This window comes from Sorex fumeus, unplaced genomic scaffold, assembly GCF_029834395.1.
Source record: "Sorex fumeus unplaced genomic scaffold, SorFum_2.1 ptg000166l, whole genome shotgun sequence".
Classification (NCBI taxonomy): domain Eukaryota; kingdom Metazoa; phylum Chordata; class Mammalia; order Eulipotyphla; family Soricidae; genus Sorex; species Sorex fumeus.
Window position 1 is genome coordinate 5,160,694 of NW_026606223.1, and position 20,645 is coordinate 5,181,338.

Here is a 20,645-nt window from a genome sequence, read left to right on the forward strand (position 1 = left end):
CCTCTTTACGGGGCAGCATCTGAACTGAGATCCGATTAATGAGATGCACTGAGTCTCAGCTACAGAGACTACAGGGAGGTTACAGGGAAGCAGTGCCAGGGGCCTGGGGCAGGCAGGAGGCGCGCTCACAGGACAGAAAGGCCACGCGGCGCGCTCACAGGACAGAAAGGCCACGCGGCTCTATTGGGGTGGAGAGGCAAGACGGGCGGGCAGACTTGGAGGGGTGGATGGGGTTGACCCAGGGCCACTGGCCAAGGGAGGGGTCTGGAGCGGGTGCCCGGGGACCCTGCTGGGCACATGGGCGGTGCCAGGGTCCCGGCTGGCGCTGTGGCTCGGAGCCGCGTCCTGGGTCTGCCGTCTTCTGTCTGATGCACAGACGAAGGTGATCCAGTCCGGGGCACAGTTTGGGCTCCCTGGGGGGTCTGGGTCATGGCTTGTTAGACTCGGGTTGACACCTCCCACCTGGGGCTGAGGCTGGAACCCCCAGGACTGCCCTGAGTGTGAGGTCCCGCCCGCGTGGTGCCCCCACACTCCCCGACTGTGACTCCCTCAGGGCAGGGACACTTTTGGGCCAGTCCTGGGGCCCGTGTGGGCGGGGGCAGCCCTGCCTGCCGCCTCCCCCCCCCACCCGCACGCTCAGCTCCTCCCGACCTGTCCCCGCAGCAGGCCCAGGAGCCCCCTGCCCAGAAGGGCCCCACGCTCACCACCAAGGTCCGGCGCACCATGAGCAGCCGCGTGCACGAGGCGGTCAAGGCCATCGCGCTCTGCCACAACGTCACCCCCGTGTACGAGTCCAACGGCGTCACCGACCAGGCCGAGGCCGAGAAGCAGTACGAAGACTCGTGCCGCGTGTACCAGGCGTCCAGCCCCGACGAGGTGAGCCCCGCCCGCGGCTGCAGGCAGGCACACGCACCCAGGTGTGTCCGCGTGCAGGCACGCACCTGTGTAGGCGTGTATATGTATGCAGGAAGACACATAGGTTCGCACACAAATGCACACAGGCATGTACGCACGTCTGTGTGCACAGACGCGTGCACAGGCATGTACATGCATGCAGGCACACACAGGGATATCTGCATGCTGTAGGTGTACACAGTAAGGTACATGGGCATGTAGGTAAGTATACGAGGCATGTACACAGGCACATATGTACACTCAGGCATGCACACAGGCACATATGCACATTTGTGTACTCAAACATGCACACACACGCAGACACACAAGCACATACATGCAGACATGCACAGGTAGGTTCGCACAGAGGTATGTATATGTACACAGGAAGGCACACAGCTGTATATGCAAACACACGCATGTGTGGACACCCGTACGCAATCACACAGGCATGTACAGACATGCAGGCACATGCACACATAGGCCCAGTAGACACACACAGGTAAGTACGTGCATGCATACAGCACCTACGTGTACACACATTTGCTTGAGGTAGGGAGTCTCGGGGGTCCCTTTTGGGAGCTGCAGGGGCCCCCACTTTCAGATGTGGGCGATCCCTCTCGCCCTCGAGAGGAAGCATGGACTCGAGCTTGACCCAGAAGGAACCCCAGCTGAGTGTCGTTGGTGACGGCGTGTCTGGGGCCAGAGCCCGTTCCCCTCACCTGCCCTCAGGGTGCTCTGGGAACGGTGGAGGGGGGCTGGGTGGTGCTCCGGCATCCCAGCCTGTCTGCCCCGACCCTGCCCTCGCACCCCATTTTAGGGGCAACGGCATCGAGACAGGACCTGTGCGTCTGTCCACGGCCGCGCCCAGTGGCGCCTTTGCTCTCGGTATCTGTGACTGTGCCAGCCTCACCTCCCCCCGTCGCCCACTGCCCCCACAGACCCCCTTAGCATTGGGCCTGGAGCATTCCTGAAGGGGAGGCGAGTCTGCCCCGCTGGCTGCCGGCTACTCCTCCTCAGGGGTCTCAGGCGCACGCCCGTGGCTCCTCTTCCCGCACGCACTGACCCGCTGTGGGTACACTGGCTGCCTTCCGTGTTCCTGTTCTCCCATGCCGGCGTGTGGCCTCTTGTCTTTCCTCTCGTTCCTTTTTCTTTTCTCCTAACTCTGCACTTAGGAGTTACTCCTGGCGGTGCTCGAGGGATCATCTGGGATGCCGGGGATTGAACCTGGGTCAGCCACGTGCAAGGCAAACGCCCTCCCCGCTGTGCTATCGCTCCAACACCTTACTGTTATTTTTCATTATTGTTATTTTTTTTATCACCATGAGATACAGTTACAAAGCTCTCCTGTTTGAGTTTCATACAGTGATCGATCAATCACCCAACCCTCTACCAGTGCACATCCTCCACCACCAAGAACCCCAGTATCCCCCTCCATTCTCCCCGTCCCCCTGCCTCTGTGGCAGACAGTCTCCCCCACGCTCTCTTTTGTGTCGCTAGTTATAAATAGCATAAGGTGTCGCGTGGCCGCGAGAGTGGCCGCGTGCTCCTAGAATTCTGAAATGTTAGATAATTAGGGTCTGGAGAGATCTCTGCAGCGAGCTGCTTGGCTCGGAGAGTCTTTTCTGTGTCTCTGGATCATGGCCCCTGCCCTGTCTTGGTGCCAGCACTGCATCTGTTGGAACGAGCTATTGATCCCCTCATTGATCTTGACCGGTGGGTCCAGTTTTGTGGGTTTCTTTTTGCCCAGGAGCTGGGCAGCCCCCACGGCCACCCAGTGATGCTCAGCCCGGCCCAGTGGGTGCTTCCTGGGTATACTGGCCGTGCAGCCCAGGCGCAGGGCTCACGCGAAGTCTGTGCTGGGCCCTTGGAGTGGTCTCGGAGCCCCTGTGCGGACTCCCCCACGTCCAGGCCTGGAGGAGGCGGGCTGAACCTTCAGCGCTGGGGACATCCCAGGCCGGCCACCTTCCCCAGGGACTGACCCTGCCTGTCCCCTTTGATGTTTGCGTGCGGGACCAGCGCTCCCGTGTCGCTGAGCCCGACTTGTCCCCTGCAGGTGGCCCTGGTCCAGTGGACTGAGAGCGTGGGCCTGACCCTGGTGGGCCGGGACCAGTCCTCCGTGCAGCTGAGGACCCCTGGCGACCAGATCCTGAACTTCACCATCCTGCAGATCTTCCCGTTCACCTACGAGAGCAAGCGCATGGGTGTCATCGTGCGGGTGAGTGTCCAGCCTGCTGGCCCTGCGGGCGCCCCCCCCCCCGTACCCCCCAACACTCCCCCTCACATTGCGTCCCCACGGCCCCACGATCCCACTTCCTGCTTGCCCCAAACACAGGAGTGTCCCCGCTAGGCAGAGATGACCAGGTCCCCCTCTGGCTTGGAGCGAGGACTAAGTGCCTGGGGGGGGGTGGGGGGGTGGTAGGGGTGGGGGTGGGCGTTCCCGTCTGGGCCCAGAAGTAAATAAGTAAGTGCATGCTTTCGGCAGGAAGCTGCTCCTGGCTCTGTGCTCCGGGATCAGTCCTGGGGGTGCTCGGGGACCACCAGGGATCGAACCCGGGCCGACTGCGTGCGGGGCAAGTGCCTGATCTCCCTGTTTCTCGCTATCTCTCCAGTCCCCCTTTCCGCCATGCCAGCGGGGGTCACTGGGGCCGCACGCAGGAGCGTTTCAGGCGTGGGGGCTGGGAGTCTGGCTGCAGCCCCCCACCCTCCTCTGCTCGCCGGGGGCGCCAGTGGAGGCAGGGGCTCTGTGCCGGCTGGAGGCCGCTCTGGTCATCGCTGCCCGGCCGCTGCCTCCCAGCTCAGTGGTGGGTTCGAGAGGCCGATGGCCGGGGCCAGAGTGGGGCGGGCCCTCTTTTTTTTTTTTTTCCTTTTTGGGTCACACCTGGCGATGCAGAGAGGACCCTATGGGATTCTAGGAATCGAACCCGGGTTGGCCATGTGCAAGGCAAGCGCCCTACCCGCTGTGCTATCTCTCCAGCCCCGGGGGGTGGGCACTCTTGGCCTGCCGCTGCCCTGCCCTGTGTGTCCACTGTGCGGGCTCGGGAACGCTCTTGTTTGGTTCTGTGTTTGAGCCACGCCCGGCGGTGCTCAGAACCTTCCTCCTGACTCTGGGCCGGGTTTGCGCGGCCCTGCAGGTACCAGGGATGGAAGCGCCCTGCCCACTGTCCTGCCCCTCTGGCCCCCGTGGGAGCATTTTCCAAGGGCACAGCGGCTCCCCAAGCCTCTGCCCAGGGTGTAGGCTGGCACCCGGCTGGGGGCTGGGACCTGCCAGTCGGGACCCTCAGGCGCTGCGGGGGTTGGGGGCTCCCAGACCTGCCTCAGCGTGTGTGGGGGGGCTTCCTGGGCATCGTCACTGTCCTCTGGGGTTCTTTGCTGGGAGGCGACCAGCCACTGCTGTCCTCTTGTGTCGGGGCCACCATGGACCGCCCCTGGTGAAGTGGGGAAGCCTGGACCGGCCTGTCGGGGCAGCGGAATGTGCCCCCTCCCACTGTAGCCTCGCCCCCACCTCCTCCCCCTCCTGCCTTCTTTTTTTTTCCTTTTTGGGTCCCACCCGGTGATGCACAGAGGTTACTCCTGGCTCTGCACTCAGGAGTTATTCCTGGCGGTGCTCGGGGGACCCTATGGGATGCTGGGAATCCAACCCAGGTTGGCAGCGTGCAAGGCAAACGCCCTCCCCGCTGTGCTATCGCTCCAGCCCCCTCCCCAAAATGCTTCTTTCTCTTTGTGTTTGTTTGGGGGCCAAGACCCTGCCATGCTCAGGGACCGGTGCTGGGGGCCCCTCGGGGCCCTGCTTGGGGATTGAACCCGGGTCTCCTGCGTGCAGAATCTGCGCCCCGCCTGGTCGGCGTCTCTCTGACCCGGCCCTTCACTGCTGCCCTATGTGTGACAGTTTCTGGAAAATGGCCCCAGGACAGGCTCAATGCCTCCACCCCCTCCCACACCCATGCCCACCGTCCAGACTATGTCCCCCACCCAGACCTTCGCCCCCTGACCACAGCTCCATCCCCCATCCAGATCCTCGTCTCTCTGTCATCAGAGTGTGATTTTTTTTTTTTTGGCTTTTTGGGTACACCTGGTGATGCACAGGGGTAATATTACTCCTGGCTCTGCACTCAGGAATTACCCCTGGCGGTGCTCAGGGGACCCTAAGGGATGCTGGGAATCGAACCTGGGTTGGCCGTATGCAAGGCAAATGCCCTACCCGTTATGCTATTGCTCCAGCCCCCAGAGTGTGATTTTTACCACTCGCACATGCACCTCACATCTTGCTGGTGAACCCCTTTCTTTCTTTTAAATTTTTATTCTATTACCGTGAGACACAGTTACAAGCTTTCATGTTTGAGTTTCAGTCATTCCATGATCGAACGCTCATCCCTCCACCAGTGCACATTCCCCACCAACAATCTCCCCAGTATTACCCACCCCCCTTTCCAAACCTCCCCCTCCTCCATGGCAGACAATTTCCCCCATATTCTCTCCCTACTTTTGGGCATTATGGTTTGCAACACAGATACTGAGAGGCCATCACGTTTGGTCCTGTATCAACTTTCAGCACACATCTCCCATCCCAAACGATCCCTCCAACCATCATTGACTTAGTGATCCCTTCTCTATCCCAGCTGCCTTCTCCCCCAGCTCATGAGGCAGGCTTCCAACTATGGAGCAGTGTTCCTGGCCCTTGTATCTATTGTCCGTGGGTATCAGTCTCATATTATGTTATTTTATATTCCACAAATGAGTGCAGTCCTTCCATGTCTGTCCTCTCTTTCTGGCTCATTTCACTTACATGATAATCTCCATGTCCATCCACTTACAAGCAAATTTCATGACTTCATCTTTCCTAACAGCTGCATAGTATTCCACCGTGTAGACGTACCAGGGTTTCTTTAACCAGTCGTCTGTTCTTGGGCACTCAGGTTGTTTCCAGATTCTGGCTATCGTGAACGGTGGCAAAGTCCCTTTCCTGGAGCAACTCTTGCTCTGTGGGCCTGGGGCAGGGTCTGGTCCTGTCTTTCTTTCCAAGTGTCTGTCTGTCCAGCAACTGCCCTTCGTGCTTCCCGGGAGCAGAGAGGTCAGGGTGCTGGCCCACACCCTCCTCTGGTGCCCCCAGCCCCCGCTGGGCATCAGGCAGGGACCCATAACACGGAGTGTTGGCACTCGGGGACACATGTCTGTCCACTTCATCCCCCCCGCCGACAGAGGTAGCCCCGGGTGGGTCTGGACGGCCGCTGAGTGACCCCCGAGGTGCGGCTTCACGTCTTCTGTTCTCGAGGGGGACCGTGTGCCTGGAGAGACCCCCCCACCCCCACCTTTGTACGTCCCTGCCCTCTGCTCCCCCCGGGTGGAGCTCAGGGCGGCCCATTGTCCCGCTGGGAGGCCTTTGAACGGGGGCCAGAATCACACCCCAGTGGGAAGAGATGAGCCCCCCCCCCCGCCCGCCCCCAGGGCTGGTCCAGGCTGTGGGAACAGCATAGCCCGAGGATGAACCCAGGAGGAAATGAGTCACGGGCGGAGCCGGTGATGGGTGTTTGTGCTGGACACGAAGGAAGTTGGGGAGGGGGCGCGGCTTCCTGCAGCCGCCCTGAACCCCCCTGAACCCCGTTTGGGTATATGGGTCAGGGGGGAAGGGCGGCCAGGACCCCTGGGCTGCTTCCAACTCCCTCCCCCCCCGCAGCCCCTGGCCAGGTATGGGTCTCCCAGGGGATGGGCACGGCTGCTTTGAGGACCCCAGAGACCCCACCCCTGTGCACCCCCAGAGCTGGGCTGCGTGAGTCAGCTGTGTTCCCGGGCGGGGTGGCTGAGAGCGTGGGCGCGGCTGGGCTGTGGGGTACGGAACAGGAGAACAACAGCGATTCCCGGGGCCTGAGCGATAGCACAGCGGGGAGGGCGTTGGCCTAGCACGCGGCCAACCCGGGTTCGATTTCCAGCATCCCGTAGGGTCCCCTGAGCACCGCCAGAAGTGATTCCTGAGTGCAGAGCCAGGAGTGACCCCTGAGCATCGCTGGGTGTGACCCAAAAAGCAAAACAAAACCAAAAAAAAACAACCACAAACGTAGAAAATAGAATTTCCTACCCACAAGCTCCTGGCTGGAGGCGGTGGGGTCTGTCCCCATGCGTGCCGAGCATGGCCCAGTCCCCCGTGCCAGGCCGCCCACTGCATTGTCCCCAGAGCAGAGCTTGCCTGAATGCCGCCTGACCTCTGCTCCGTGGCCTTTGCCCCAAGTGGAGACCCCCTGTCCCCCAGAGCTCCCTTTAGTCTCGGCTGGGGGAGACCTGAGCGTCCCCTGTCCTTCACGCTCTCCCCCGCCCGCAGGACGACAGCACGGGCGAGATCACCTTCTACATGAAGGGCGCGGACGTGGTCATGGCCGGCATCGTGCAGTACAACGACTGGCTGGAGGAGGAGGTGAGCAGCATGTTCTAGAGTGTTCTAGAAGCTGTGCAGGGGGCAGGCGGGGCTCTGTGTGCAGCGCTTGGGTCCCCTCCCCTCGCAACTTAGTGGCTCCGGGCGGCCCAGGGTCCGGGCGCGGCCTCCGGCTTGGAGCTCGCGGGCCCTGCCGAGGGGCCAGAAAATAGCACCCCCGAAGACTCAGCGGGAGCAGCTGTGCACCCCTACATCCCATATCCCCACTCCCCCGCACCCTTGCACCCCTGTACCCCTGCATCTCTACACCGCTACATCCCTGCACCCCTGCATCCCTGTACCCCTGCATCTCGCACCCCTGCACCCCTGCATCCCTGTACCCTTGCACTCCTGCATCCCTGTAGCCCCGCACCCCTGCACCCTGCATCCCTGCACCCCTGAATCCCTACACCCCTGCACCCCTGCATTCCTGCACCACTGAATCCCTATACCCCTGGACCCCGCATCCCTGCACCCCGCATCCCTGCAGCCCTGCATCCCTGTACCCCTGCATCTCGCACTCCTGCACCCCTGCATCCCTGTACTCCTATACCGCTGCATCCCTGTACCCCTGCACCCCTGCATCCCTGTACCCCCGTACCCCTGCACCCCTACATTCATGCACCCCTGCAGCCTTACATCCCTTCATCCCTGCACCCCTGCACCCCTGCATCCCAGGCCCCTGGACCCCTAAACCCCTGTACCCCTTTGTCCCTGCATTCCTATACCCCCATCTCCACATCCCTGCGCCCCTGCACCCCTGCACCCCTGCATCCCTTTGTGCTTAGCCCCCCTGTCCTGCACCCCCACATCCCTGCATCCTCCAGATACTTGTGTCCCCAAGTCCCTGTGCCCCCAGGTCCCTGTGTCCCCACATCCCTGCCCCCACTCTCCCGCATCCCCATGTCCCTGCACTCAGGCCCTGACCTGCCCCTGGCAGCCGGCGGCTGCCTCAGGCTGCTCTGGGCTGACCTGGCTCTGTGCGTGGGCAGGGGTTGGGGACAGGCTGCCCCCGCCGAGGGGTGAGGCCTCCCTCTGCTTTGCCACCAGCTGCCTGGCAGGAACAGGGTCCCCGGGCAGGTGAGAGCCACAGGCTCCTTGGTGTAGGGCCTGCAGGTGGTGTCCAGAGGCTGCCCTGCCCGCTTGTGACGTGGCAAGAGGCCCAGGACGGTCGTCAGCGGGCCCAGGCCCGTTGATGTGCTTTTGATGTTTGGTGGTGCTCAGGGCTGACTCCAGACTCTGTGCTCAGGGCTCACCCCTGGCTCTGTGCTCAGGGCTGACTCCTGGCTCTGTGCTCAGGGCTTGCTCCTGGCTCTGTGCTCAGAGGTTGCTCCTGGCTCTGTGCTCAGGGATGACTCCTGGCTCTGTGCTCAGGGCTTGCTCCTGGCTCTGTGCTCAGGGCTTGCTCTTGACTCTCTGCTCGGAGACTTCTCCTGGCATTGCTCAGTTGCCATGGGGTGCCGGGGCTTAAACTGAAATTTGCCCCAATTTGTCTGACTTTATTTTTTTTCCCCAACGTGGCCTTCCAAGTACTCGGGGGTGTGGGGCCCTTTCTGGCCGCCCTTGGCCCCTGGGTGGACAGAGCTTCCCGGCCCTGCGGTGCTGGGCTGGGGTCAGTCTGGGCCCCCCAAGCTCCCTTTCTCTGCCGGGCACAGGCATGCGGAGCCTCTTCCCCCAGGCGGGGGTTGGCCCCGGGGGTGGGGGGCGCTCTGGGCCCTCTGCTGACCGTGGCCGCTCTGCCCTGCAGTGTGGGAACATGGCCCGGGAGGGGCTGCGGGTGCTCGTGGTGGCCAAGAAGTCTCTGGCTGAGGAGCAGTATCAGGACTTCGAAGTAAGTGCTCCCTCCCCTCCTCCTCCTCTGCTCTACCCGCCTGCTCACTCCTCTGCAGTGCAGTGACAACCCCTCGGAGCCAGACCCGCCCCCCCCAGAGCCACAGGGCCCCATGCTGTCATTCCGTAGGGCTCAGCTTAGGGGCCGCCTCCTCTGGGAAGCCTTCCTGGACTCCAGCACCTTAGGCAGGTCCCACCTTGTCCGTTGACCCTCAACGTCTCACCCGCAGTGGCCCCATTGCTGCTTGTGCCTTCACCTTCACAACCTGTCTTGGTGTGATCCGTCACAGTCAAAGGTCCTGTGGCGGGTAGTTCTGTGACTGTGCTCTGTCCGGTGTGCGCGGCGGTGGTCCCTGGCACACACAGTGCCTTCTGGGAGCGGGAAGAGGCGCCCCAGCAGCCTGTGCGTTGGCAGCTGTGAGGGGCCCGGCGTTGGGTCAAGGCGCCCCAGAAACAAGACCTGTTCCCGCCTGGTCTCTCATCCCTGTCACGGGGCTGGGTGTGGTGGGCGGGGTGAGGTGGGCCCAGCCGTGACCTGCCGTGTGCCCGGGTCTGTGAGTCAGACGTCAGACGAGGGTCCCAGCCCCGCTGAGCCACTTTAGTTCTTGATTTAAAACAATTTGTTTTGGGGGCTACCCCATGTGATGCTCAGGGCTTACTCCTGGCTCTGTGCTCAGGGATCCCTCCTGGCGGGGTTTGGGTGACCTGATGGGATGCCGGGGATTGAACCCACGTTGCCGGGTGTGAGGCAAACGCCCTCCATGCTGCGCTGTTGCTCTGGCCCCTTCTCTCAGTTTTTATTTTATTTTATTTGCTTTTTGGGTCACACCCGGTGATGCTCAGGGGTTACTCCTGGCTCTGCACTCAGGGGTTACTCCTGGCGGTGCTCGGGGGACCATATGGGATGCCGGGAATCGAACCTGGGTCGGCTGCGTGCAAGGAAAATGCCCTCCACGCTGTGCTGTCACTCTGGTCCCTTCTCTCAGCTTCTAAGACATGTCCCAGGCCGGCCAGAGTCACGTGGGAGGGCGGAGAGGGTCGACTCTGTCCAGCTCCCAGACCAGGACGGAGGCTGCAAGTCTCGACTCCTCTGTGCTGGGTGCCCCGCCCTGGGCGCGGCTGGTGTCCTGGTGCCCTTCCAGCAGTGACCCTGGCTCCCCTCCGCCCGTGCGTCCAGGCCCGTTACGTCCAGGCCAAGCTGAGCGTGCACGACCGGTCCCTGAAAGTGGCCACGGTCATCGAGAGCCTGGAGATGGAGATGGAGCTGCTCTGCCTGACCGGCGTGGAGGACCAGCTGCAGGCGGACGTGCGGCCCACGCTGGAGACGCTGCGGAACGCGGGCATCAAGGTAGGGACTCCCCGCGGGCGCCCGCACCCAGGTCGCCTGACAGCACCCCAAGGTGCAGAGAGAGACAGCGTGAGCCAGACCAGGCAGAGCCCCACACCTCCCATCCCCATGCCTGCCCGGCCCCATGGTCCTGGCCTGCTGTCTGCTGTCGGGTGACTGAGTGGCGTCGTCTGTGTGTCGGTGATGGGTCAGGATGCATGAGCCAGGAGATACCCGCAGAGAACAGCAGAGGGCGCCAGAGGACAGGCTGGGACGCTCACTGGTGGGCACGTGTGTGTGTGTGTGTGTGTACTTGTGTGTGTGTGTGTGTCTGTGTGTGCGTTTCTGTGTATGTGCATGCGTGTGTGTGTCTGTGTGTGCGTGCATGTGTGCATATGTGTCCGTGTGTATGTACATGTGTGTGTCTGTATGCATGCGTATATGTGTGTATGAGTGTCTGTGTCTGCGTGTGTGTTTGTGCGTGCGTATCTGTGTGTGCATGTGTTTCTCAGTGTGTGTGTGCGTGCATGTGCATGTGTACGCGCTCGTGTGTCTGTGCGTGTGTCTGTGTGTGTACACATGCGTGTCTGTGTGCGTGTGTGCATGCGTGCGTGTGTATGTGTATTTATGCGCGTGTTCCTGTCTGTCCACCCCATGGCCGCTCTCTGCTGGAACCTCGGGGCCGCCTGGGCGGGTGGATCCAACTGGCAGTAAAGAACCTTCTGCCGCTCCCAGGCTGTGCAGCGCAGACGCGCCTTCTTGTGTGTTTGTGTTTCTGCACACACGTTCACGTGTGTATCCCTGTATACGTATGCACATATGTACTCACGTGTGCTTGTATGTGTGCTCGAGGCACACGCGTGTCTATGCATGTGCACGCATACCCATGTGTGGCCCTGACCGGCTCTCCCTCTTGCTTCTGGCTTTGTCCTGAGCTTTTGATTATTTGTTTTGGGGTCACACCCAGCGTTGCTCAGGGGTCGCTCCTGGCTCTGCACTCAGGAACTTTCCTGGCAGTGCTCAGGGCACCACAGGGGGTGCTGGGGATCGGCCCAGACTGGCCACCTGCAAGGCAGGTGCCCTCCCCACTATCCCTTCACTCCAGCCCCTGCCCTGAGCTTCAGTCCTTCCTCAGGACACGTCCCTCTCTGTCCCACGTGGGCTGCTCTCGGGGCTCCCTTCTCAGGTGGCGGGGGGTGGGGGCCGCTCTTGCTGCTTGCTCAGGCTCTGCCCAGCTCGGAGGCCGTGAGCACGAGTGCTGTCATTGGGAGACCAGATGGGCTGCTGGGAGGTGGTGACGGGCAGCCCGGGGCCGTGGCCTCCCGCACTCTGCCCACACCGCATCTGAAAGGTCTCGGGGCAGGACCCACACTTCCACTGCTGTGTTTGATGGTTGGGGTGAGCCCACGAGGGCTGGCCAATGTGGGGGCTTCCTCCTGCAGGACGCGAGGGGCCCCGGATGCAGAGAGTCTCCCAGAAGCAGGCTCTGGGGGCTGTGTCCACTACCATGAGGTGGGAGTGGGCAGCGTCCGGAGCTTTTGCTCCCTCGGGTGGTGGTGGGTGAGGGTTGTGTCCTGTGGGGCCCCTGTGCACGCCGAGGTCAGTGGGACACGCCGAGACCAGCCGTGCGCGGCAGCCTCAGTGCTCACCCGGCCGCCCTGTCCCTGGTGCAGGTTTGGATGCTGACCGGGGACAAGCTGGAGACGGCCACCTGCACAGCCAAGAACGCGCACCTGGTCACCCGGAGCCAGGACATCCACGTCTTCCGGCTGGTGAGGGGCTGCCCCCGGGGACGGGCTGGCATGGAGCTGCTCACTGAGCCAGCCCAGGGCCGGGAGTGCCGAGGCCCAGCGGGATGGACACGGCCCAGCTGATCGGGTACTGGCTGGCCACCTCCTGTGTGTGTTGTTTGTAGGAGTTAGGTCACAGAGCCCACCTCTTCCGAGGGGACCCCCAAGAAGGTTGAAAAAAAATTAGTTTGTTTGGGCGACACTCGGCCATGCTGAGGGCTTACTCCTAGCTCTGTGCTCAAGGAGCACTCCTGGCAGGGCTCAGGACTCTGCATGCATCACTGGAGTCAGACCAGAGGCATCCGTGTGCAAAGCAAGTGCCTCCCCGCTTCTCTCTCACTTATCTGAGTGCTTTATTTTTTTCCCCCTTTTGGGCCACACCCAGCAGTGCTCAGGGCTTGCTCCCGGTTCTGTGCTCAGAGATCACATTCCTGGCAGGCTCAGAGAATCACATGGGGTGCCGGGAGCTGCCGACCTAGGTCGGCTGCGTGCAAGGGAACTGCCTCCCCCGCCCCATCGCTCCACCCCCACCTTGGGGGAGTGTTGAAGGGGGCACTAGGGGGCGGGACTGAGCCTCTCAAAGGCAGAGGCACCATGCCCAGCAACCAGGGCCTCTCCGGGATCTGGGGGTCCCCCACTGGCCCTGGTGGGACTGCACAGCCGCTCCCTGTCACTGCGCCCAGCACCCCGCGAGGGTCGGGTGGGGGTCTCCAGAGACACGGCCCGAGGCGGGAGTCCTGCTGGGGGAGGACGCCCACTCCCAGTGCCAGTCTGGACCCGTCCTGCTGTTCCTGGTGCTACCTGGCCGGGCAGGCCCTGGAGCTGTTGGGGCAGCGATTCTGAAGGTCCCTCCGGGGCGAGCTCCTGGCCTGACCCTGGGCAGATACCATGGCCAGAGGCCTTCCGGCCCCATTTCCTCTTTTTTTTTTTTTGTTTCCTTTTGAGTCACACCCAGCCTATGCTCAGGGGTTCCTCCTGGCTCTGCACTCAGGAATCACTCCTGGCGGTGATTGGGGGACACTATGGGATGCTGGAAATCGAACCCGGGTCAGCCGCATGCAAGGCATTCCCCCCGCCCCCCGACCCCCCGATCGCGGGCAGTGCTGCTTGACGCTTGATCAGTCCAGGCCTTAAGGCGTTCTCCTTGCATGGGGCCCACCCGGTTCCGTCCCCAGCACCACGCACTGAGCACTGCTGGGTGTGGGCTCCTACACGGCTGAGTGTCAGCACCTGGGGCTGAGTGTGTGTGCGAGTCCCCCTGCATTGGTGGTGGTTCTTTAGAATTTTTTACGGAATGGCCTCGAGATAGAGCATTACAAGCACTTCATTATCCAACATCCGTCCTGCCACCAGTGTCCGTTTCCCACCACCAAGGTCCCCCTTTCTCTGCCCCCCCAGCCTGGCTCTGTGGCAGGCACTTTTCTTCTTTTTCTCTCTCCTTTTGTGCAGCCCTCCTGCACTCATATGTAAAGTCGAGTCCTATTAGAGGGGCTGGGGGGATGGCTCAGGGCTGGAGTACTGTGACATCCAGGAGGCCTGGGTTCAATTCTGGCACTGCAGAGGGACCGAGGCGACTAAGCAGGAAGTAATCCCTGAGCACTGTGCAGGGACTAGTCCCTGAGCACCGAGCAGGGAATAATCCCTGAGCACTGAGCAGGGAGGAATCCCCAAGCACTGAGCAGGGAGTAATCCCTGAGCACCGAGCCGGGAGCAACCCCTGAGCACTGAGTAGGGAGCATCCCCAGAGCAGCACGTGCTGTGGCCCCCAGACCCAAGCAAACTGAGCCTGCTTGGAGCATGGCGGTGCTGTTGGTGGGTCCCTCCAGACACAGCCAGAGGCAGGCGACTAGAGCCCGCAGGGCTGAGCCCGGGCTCTGGAGGGTGGACGTGCCACGCGGGGCTGGCCCAGCATCCACGTCCTGCTCGCGGTTATTTTTGCACCGCGGGGCTGAGAGCCGGAAGTGGGAGGTGGGGGGGGTCAGCCGCTGGCGGTTCCCACGGAGCCCGGGCTGGCCGCACCACGCGGTTGTTGTCTGTCCAGCCGTTGTCTGTCCGAGCGCCCAGCCCCGCCCTCCCCTGCAGGTGACCAACCGCGGCGAGGCGCACCTGGAGCTGAACGCCTTCCGGCGGAAGCACGACTGCGCCCTGGTCATCTCGGGGGACTCCCTGGAGGTGGGTGCGGGGGGCCGCGGGGCCGTGTGGGGGGGCCTGGGGGTGGCCGCCGCGGCTGACCCCCGTGCCCCCAGGTCTGCCTCAAGTACTACGAGTACGAGTTCATGGAGCTGGCCTGCCAGTGCCCGGCCGTGGTCTGCTGCCGCTGCGCCCCCACCCAGAAGGCCCAGATCGTGCGGCTGCTGCAGGAGCGCACCGGGAAGCTCACCTGCGCCGTCGGTAGGCCCGCGCCTGGGGCCGCACACCTGCGGGGGGACTCGCCTGGGGGGACAGGACTCACCTGTATGTGGACAGTACTCAGGACTCCCCGTGGGGGTCAGTGCTCGGGACTCACCCCTGGGTGGACAGTGCTCAGGACTCACCCTTGGGTGGACAGTGCTTGGGACTCCCGTGGGCGGACAGTGCTCAGGACTCGCCCAGGTCCGACTGACTGTCCCCCTCCATGCTCCTTCTGTGCCTGACCCCAGGGTGTCTGCTCCGGCCACGCTCCCATGGCCAGTCTGGGGGTTCCTTCCCCTGGACTCGCCCCCCTCGTTGCTGCTGGGCCGGGGGTGGCCCTGCGTCCGGCTACTTTGCCCCGCTCCCTCCGGCTTCCCCCAGAGGGGCTGCAGTCCTGACAGTCAGGGCCCGGCTGCAGCCTCTGTCCCACCCGGGCCTTTGCGGCGTCCCCGTCCGGGCGGCCTGCTGGCGCCTGTCCCCACCCGCCTCTCTGCTCTTGCAGGGGACGGGGGCAATGACGTGAGCATGATCCAGGAGGCCGACTGCGGTGTGGGCGTGGAGGGCAAGGTGAGTCCTGCACCCGCGGGGGCTGGGTGTCTGCCCCTTAGCGGGGCTTCCGGTGGCTAGGGGTTCCCTTTCCAGATGCTAATCTGTGTCAGCCTGGGGGTGGTCCCCGAGTATGAGCACGGACAGTCCTCGGCTCAGCCCCCTACAACAGTTCCTTGGACACGAGGGTTCTGTTCCATGCGGTGTCTGCCAACCCTTGGCCCTGGGATACTTGTCCGGGGGTGGGGCCCGTGAACTGCCCCCTTCGAAGGATGCTCGGGAGAGACCCGGTACCCGGGACAGGCTGGCCCCAACCCCGTGGGCCGAGCTCTGGCTGCAGGATTGGAACTCGGCACTTCGGACGGTTTCCGGTTGCGAGAAATTCCTCTTGCAAACGGCAATCGAGCCGTTGGGCCGGAGCCTCTCGGGGTCTCACGCCGTCCCTCCCCCGCCCCCAGGAGGGGAAACAGGCCTCTCTGGCCGCCGACTTCTCGGTCACGCAGTTCCGGCACCTGGGCCGCCTGCTCATGGTTCACGGGCGGAACAGCTACAAGCGCTCGGCCGCCCTCAGCCAGTTCGTGATCCATCGCAGCCTCTGCATCAGCACCATGCAGGTGGGCCGCGGGGTCCCCGGGGGTCTCGGGGTGGGGGAGGGGCGATGGCCGGGGTGTTCTGGGGGCGAGGCTGCCCAGGGCCCGCGCTGTCCCGTCAACACCAGCCCTGGCGGGCCCGCGAGGCTGGCGCAGGCTGGGCCAGGCTCTCTCTGGGCGGTGATGGGCTGCCTGTGTCCGCGGCCCAGCGGGGCTGCTGTGGCCCCGCGCTCAGCACGGCTCCCCGTCCCCCGCAGGCCGTCTTCTCGTCCGTGTTCTACTTCGCCTCGGTTCCGCTCTACCAAGGCTTCCTCATCATCGGGTGAGTCGCTCCTCCCAGCCCTGTGCCCTCGTCCTCGTTCCCCGCCCCGCGGCGGGGTCCCTCCCCTCGGGGCTGCCCTGCAGCTTCTCCCTTCGTCCCGGGGTGGCCGCGGCCCCAGCCCCCACATGCTCTGCCCCGGCCCCCAGGTACTCCACCATCTACACCATGTTCCCCGTCTTCTCGCTGGTGCTGGACAAGGACGTGAAGTCGGAGGTGGCCATGCTGTACCCCGAGCTCTACAAGGACCTGCTCAAGGTGCCCGGCGGGCTCCCCCCGTACCCCTCACCCACCCCTCATCCCCTTCTCCCTTCGCCTCCGTCCCCGCTACCTCACTGCCCCTCCCCGGCCTCCCCTTTGTTCTTCCTCCTCCCTTTTTCCCCTTCTCGGTCCTCCCTCTGCCTGCTCCCCCTCCTCCTTCTGCTTGCTCCCTCCTCCTTCTGCTTGCTCCCTCCTCCCTCTGCCCTGCCTCTTGTCCTCCCTTTTCCCTCTTCTCCCTCCTCCCTCGCCTGCTCCCCCTCTTCCCTCTACCTGCTCCCCTCCTCCCTCTTCCCTGCTCTCCCTCCTCCTTTTTCTCTGCTCTCCCTCCTCCCTCTGATTTCCCCCTCCTCCCTCTGCCCTGCTCCCCCTACTCCCTCTGTCTGCTCCCCCTCTCTCCTCTTCCCTGTTCTCCCTCCTCCCTCTTCCCTGCTCCCCCTCCTCCCTCTGCCCTGCTCTCCCTCCTCTCTCTGCTTGTTCCCCCTCCTCCCTCTTCCCTGCTCCTCGTCCTCCCTTTTCCCTCTTCTCCCTCTTCCCTCTGCCTGCTCCCCCCCTCCCATTGTTTTACACTGATCCTTCGGCCAGTGGCCACGGAGAGGGGCTACAGGCTGCTCTGGCTGTGCAGTGCCCGGGGGTCTCTGGGCCACACTGGCAGTGCCGGGGACAGCGAGGTGCGGGCTTTGGCCCGGGCCCCGCGGAGCCTCTCCTCCTTCCGAGAGGAGATGTGGGAGTGAGTTTCCTCAGAGAAGTGCCATGGACGTGGCAAGCGCGAGAGCCACACAGTGGCATGAGCTGGAACCGCGTGGGGCTGCCAGCCCTGTCCTGTGACCCTGTGGGTGGGCGTGGGGTGGGGGGCATCTCCCGCGCGGCTCGTTGTGGTCCTCACAGGCTTGTTTACCCCAGCTCGCGTCATCTCCTCAAAACAGACCCTGGGGCCGGGGTCCAGTGCTAAGAGGCGAGGGGGTTTGTCCTGCCTGTGGCCGCCCTGGGCTTGGTACCCGGTACCCTGAGCCCCGCCAAGAGGGAACCGTGAGCACCGCTGAGCTCCCCGGATTCAAACCACACACCAGGCAGCCCCCAGTCCCCCCCGGGAATGCGCATGTTCTGGCCGATGGCCTCAGCAGCTGTGCAGAGGTGGGCAGGCGCCCCCCTGACCTGCGCCCTCCTCTCTAGGGACGCCCACTGTCCTACAAGACCTTCCTCATCTGGGTGTTGATCAGCGTCTACCAAGGTAGGTTGGGGCGGACCCCACCCGTGCCCGGACTCTGATGCCCTGCCGGGAGCAGCACTTGGAGGGTGGGGGACCCCCGCACCCTGAGACCTGCCTAGCACCTCCCAGGCCTTCAGGCTCTGAAACGGGGCGGCGGGGAGGGGGCTGGCCCAGGTGTGACCCCAGCACCCCGGAGGGTCCCTGAGCCCCGTCAGGCGTGACCCTTGAGCTCTGGAGCAATAGCACAGCGGGGAGGGTGTTTGCCTTGCATGGGTTCAATTCCCATCATCCCATATGGTCCTTTGAGCACTGCCAGGAGTTATTCCTGAGTGCAGAGCCAGGAGTAGCCCCTGAGCATCTCCGGTGTGACCCAGAAAGCCAAAAAAAAAAAATCCCAAAAAAGGAGTGACCCCCACTCCCCCCAGGGCTGCCAGGTGTGGGCCTCCCATGCAGCACCAGGCAGCACGGGGCGGGCAGCCCCGGGTGGGTGCCGGGTGCCAGGCGCTGTCCTCCGCAGGGAGCACCATCATGTACGGCGCGCTGCTGCTCTTCGAGTCCGAGTTCGTGCACATCGTGGCCATCTCCTTCACGGCGCTCATCCTCACCGAGCTGCTCATGGTGGCGCTCACCATCCAGACGTGGCACTGGCTCATGACCGTGGCCGAGCTGCTCAGCCTGGCCTGCTACATCGCCTCGCTCGTGTTCCTGCACGAGTTCATCGGTGCGGCCCGCGCATGCGCAGAGGGTTCGGGGCTGCGCCCGCCCCGCCCCTGGGGTCTGGGGGCTGAGGTGTCGCGTCGGGGGGAGGGGGGGTTGCGTGGGCGGCTCCGTGGTCCCTGGGCTGAGGTTGGCAGGTGACCCTTGGAGAAGGATGGGGGGGTCACAGAGCTGCCCGCCCCCCCAGATCTCCCAAACAGACTGTGTGCAGGGGCCTGGGAGTGACGGTCACCGGGCTGCCCAGGGGCCTGTCCAGAGCCCGCGGGGGCCTGTCCAGGCCTGGCATGGCATCTGTCGTTGATGCCGCTGTTTCCCGGGGGTGTGGAAAGGAGGGTGGTCCTGGGAGCCGTGTCCAACCCTGTCACCCCTCGGCAGTGCAAGGTCAGCTCCTGTAACAGTAGGTGGACGCCCCATCTGGACCCCGGGCCTTGGGGCTTGGCTCCACCTCAGACCAGACGGTCCTGTCACCTTCACCTAAACCTAGAGGGGAGGGGCTAGGAGATAGTGCAGTGGTCAGGGCGCATGCCCAGCTGACCTGGGGTTCATCCCTGGCACCACACGGTGCCCCAAGCCCACTGGGAGGGAACCCTGAGCACGGAGCTGGGAATCAGCCCCGAGCACAGAGCCAGGAGTCATCCCCGAGCACAGAGCCAGGAGTGAGCCCTGAGCACAGAGCCAGGAGTCAGCCCTGAGCACAGAGCTGGAAGTGAGCCCAGAGCCAGGAGTGAGCCCCAAGCACAGAGCCAGGAGTCAGCCCTGAGCACAGAGCCAGGAGTGAGCACAGAGCCGGGAGTCAGCCCGAAGCACAGAGCTGGGAGTCAGCCCTGAGCCAGGAGTGAGCCCCAAGCACAGAGCCAGTAGTCAGCCCTGAGCACCGAGCAGGGAGTCAGCCCTGAGCACAGAGTCGGGAGGGAGCCCTGTGCACTGCTGGGCCCCAAACGGAAAAAAAAAAAACAAAACAAGAAGAAACTCCCCTGAGGGGCCCGGGTCAAGCTTGGCTCTTGGCAGTGCCGGTCCAGAACACCACGGGGTGCGGTGCCTTGTAAGGAGGCCCCTGAGGCCTGGGAGGAGCTCAGTGACCCCCCCACGGCCTATGTGAGGAGGGAGGCAGGGAGGGAGAGAGTGAGACAGAGAGTGAGAGAAATAGATGTGTGTCTGTCTGGGTGTGTGTGTCTCTGTGTATCTCTGTATCTGTGTGTCTTTGTATATGTCTGTGTATGTATATCTGTGTGTGTCTGTGTATGTCTGTACCTGTGTGTGTGTGTGTGTGTGTGTGTGTGAGTCTATCCGTGTCTATGCATCTGTGTATCTGTGTGTGTCTTAGTATATGCCTGGGTATATATGTGTGTGTACCTGTGTGTGTCTGTGTGTATGTTTGTACCTGTGTGTGTGTGTCTATCCATGTTTATGCGTCTGTGTATCTGTGTGTGTCTTAGTATATGTCTGTGTATATATGTGTGTGTATCTGAGTGTGTCTGTGTGTATTGTGTCTATGTCTGTACCTCTGTGTGTGTGTGTGTGTGTGTGTGTGTGTGTCTGTACCTGTGTGTGTGTGTGCGGAGGCGGCCTCTCTGTCCCTCGCCCCTCCGCCCGCCCGCTCACAGCCGGCACCCGCCTCTTGCAGACATGTACTTCATCGTCACGCTGTCCTTCCTGTGGAAAGTGTCGGTGATCACGCTGGTCAGCTGCCTCCCACTCTACGCGCTCAAGTACCTTCGCCGCCGCTTCTCCCCGCCCAGCTACTCCAAGCTCACGTCCTAGGCGCGGCCGCAGCCGGGCCGCCACCGCCCTCCGGGTGGACAGCTCTGACTCCTGTTCCTCTCCGCGCCGGCCGGCCCGGGAGGGACACGGCGGGGCCCGCGCTCCTGCGTGAGCCGGTGACTGTCCCCGGCGCTGACCGGGAGGTGTGTCCCGCGCGCCCCGCTCACGTCCGTGATGCACACGCGTGGTTCCGAGGCGGGGCGGGCTCGCCGCGACCGTCGACCGTTGTCGTTCCTCTTCCTTTCTCAGTCCCGACACTCGCCCTCCTCTCGGGTTCCGGGGCGCGGGCAGCTGGGCTCCCGGTCTGAGCAGGACGTGGGCCGTGCGGCCCACCCAGCCCAGACGCAGCGGCATGACGCGCTTGGGCCCGGCTGGGCTCGTGTCTGCTGCAGAAATGCGTTTCTGGGTGGGAGCAAGTTGGGGGGGGAACATCTCCCCCGCCCCCCTCCCGCAGCTGTGTGAGGAGCTCTGGGTGGCGGGCAGCCGGAGTGGGGTCTAGAAGGAGACTGTGGGGCTGTGAGGGGCGGCAGGCACCCCCGCCCGAGCACGCAGGGAGATCTGGGGGTGTCTGAGCGCGTGGTCTTGGCTGCAGTCTGCAGGTGCTTGCGA

The 20,645-nt window shown here is 63.4% G+C and overlaps 1 protein-coding gene across 3 annotated transcripts in view; it reads left to right on the forward strand.

Moving 5' to 3' along the window:
- Positions 1 to 20,058, forward strand: part of ATP9A (ATPase phospholipid transporting 9A (putative)) — an 86,871-nt gene extending 66,813 nt beyond the window's left edge. For 2 of the 3 annotated variants that reach the window (XM_056107471.1, XM_056107473.1), the window contains exons 14-28: positions 664 to 876; positions 2,951 to 3,112; positions 7,208 to 7,300; positions 9,045 to 9,128; positions 10,305 to 10,475; positions 12,128 to 12,226; positions 14,327 to 14,416; positions 14,491 to 14,635; positions 15,138 to 15,202; positions 15,640 to 15,795; positions 16,029 to 16,093; positions 16,240 to 16,348; positions 17,522 to 17,579; positions 18,076 to 18,279; positions 19,900 to 20,057. In XM_056107471.1, the coding sequence (XP_055963446.1) occupies positions 664 to 876; positions 2,951 to 3,112; positions 7,208 to 7,300; positions 9,045 to 9,128; positions 10,305 to 10,475; positions 12,128 to 12,226; positions 14,327 to 14,416; positions 14,491 to 14,635; positions 15,138 to 15,202; positions 15,640 to 15,795; positions 16,029 to 16,093; positions 16,240 to 16,348; positions 17,522 to 17,579; positions 18,076 to 18,279; positions 19,900 to 20,036 (1,851 nt within the window). In that variant the 3' untranslated portion in view covers positions 20,037 to 20,057. Of the gene's footprint in view, positions 1 to 663; positions 877 to 2,950; positions 3,113 to 7,207; positions 7,301 to 9,044; positions 9,129 to 10,304; positions 10,476 to 12,127; positions 12,227 to 14,326; positions 14,417 to 14,490; positions 14,636 to 15,137; positions 15,203 to 15,639; positions 15,796 to 16,028; positions 16,094 to 16,239; positions 16,349 to 17,521; positions 17,580 to 18,075; positions 18,280 to 19,899 lie in introns of all 3 variants that reach the window. The other variant, XM_056107472.1, reaches the window with a different exon arrangement.
- Positions 20,059 to 20,645: the final 587 nt, after the last annotated feature.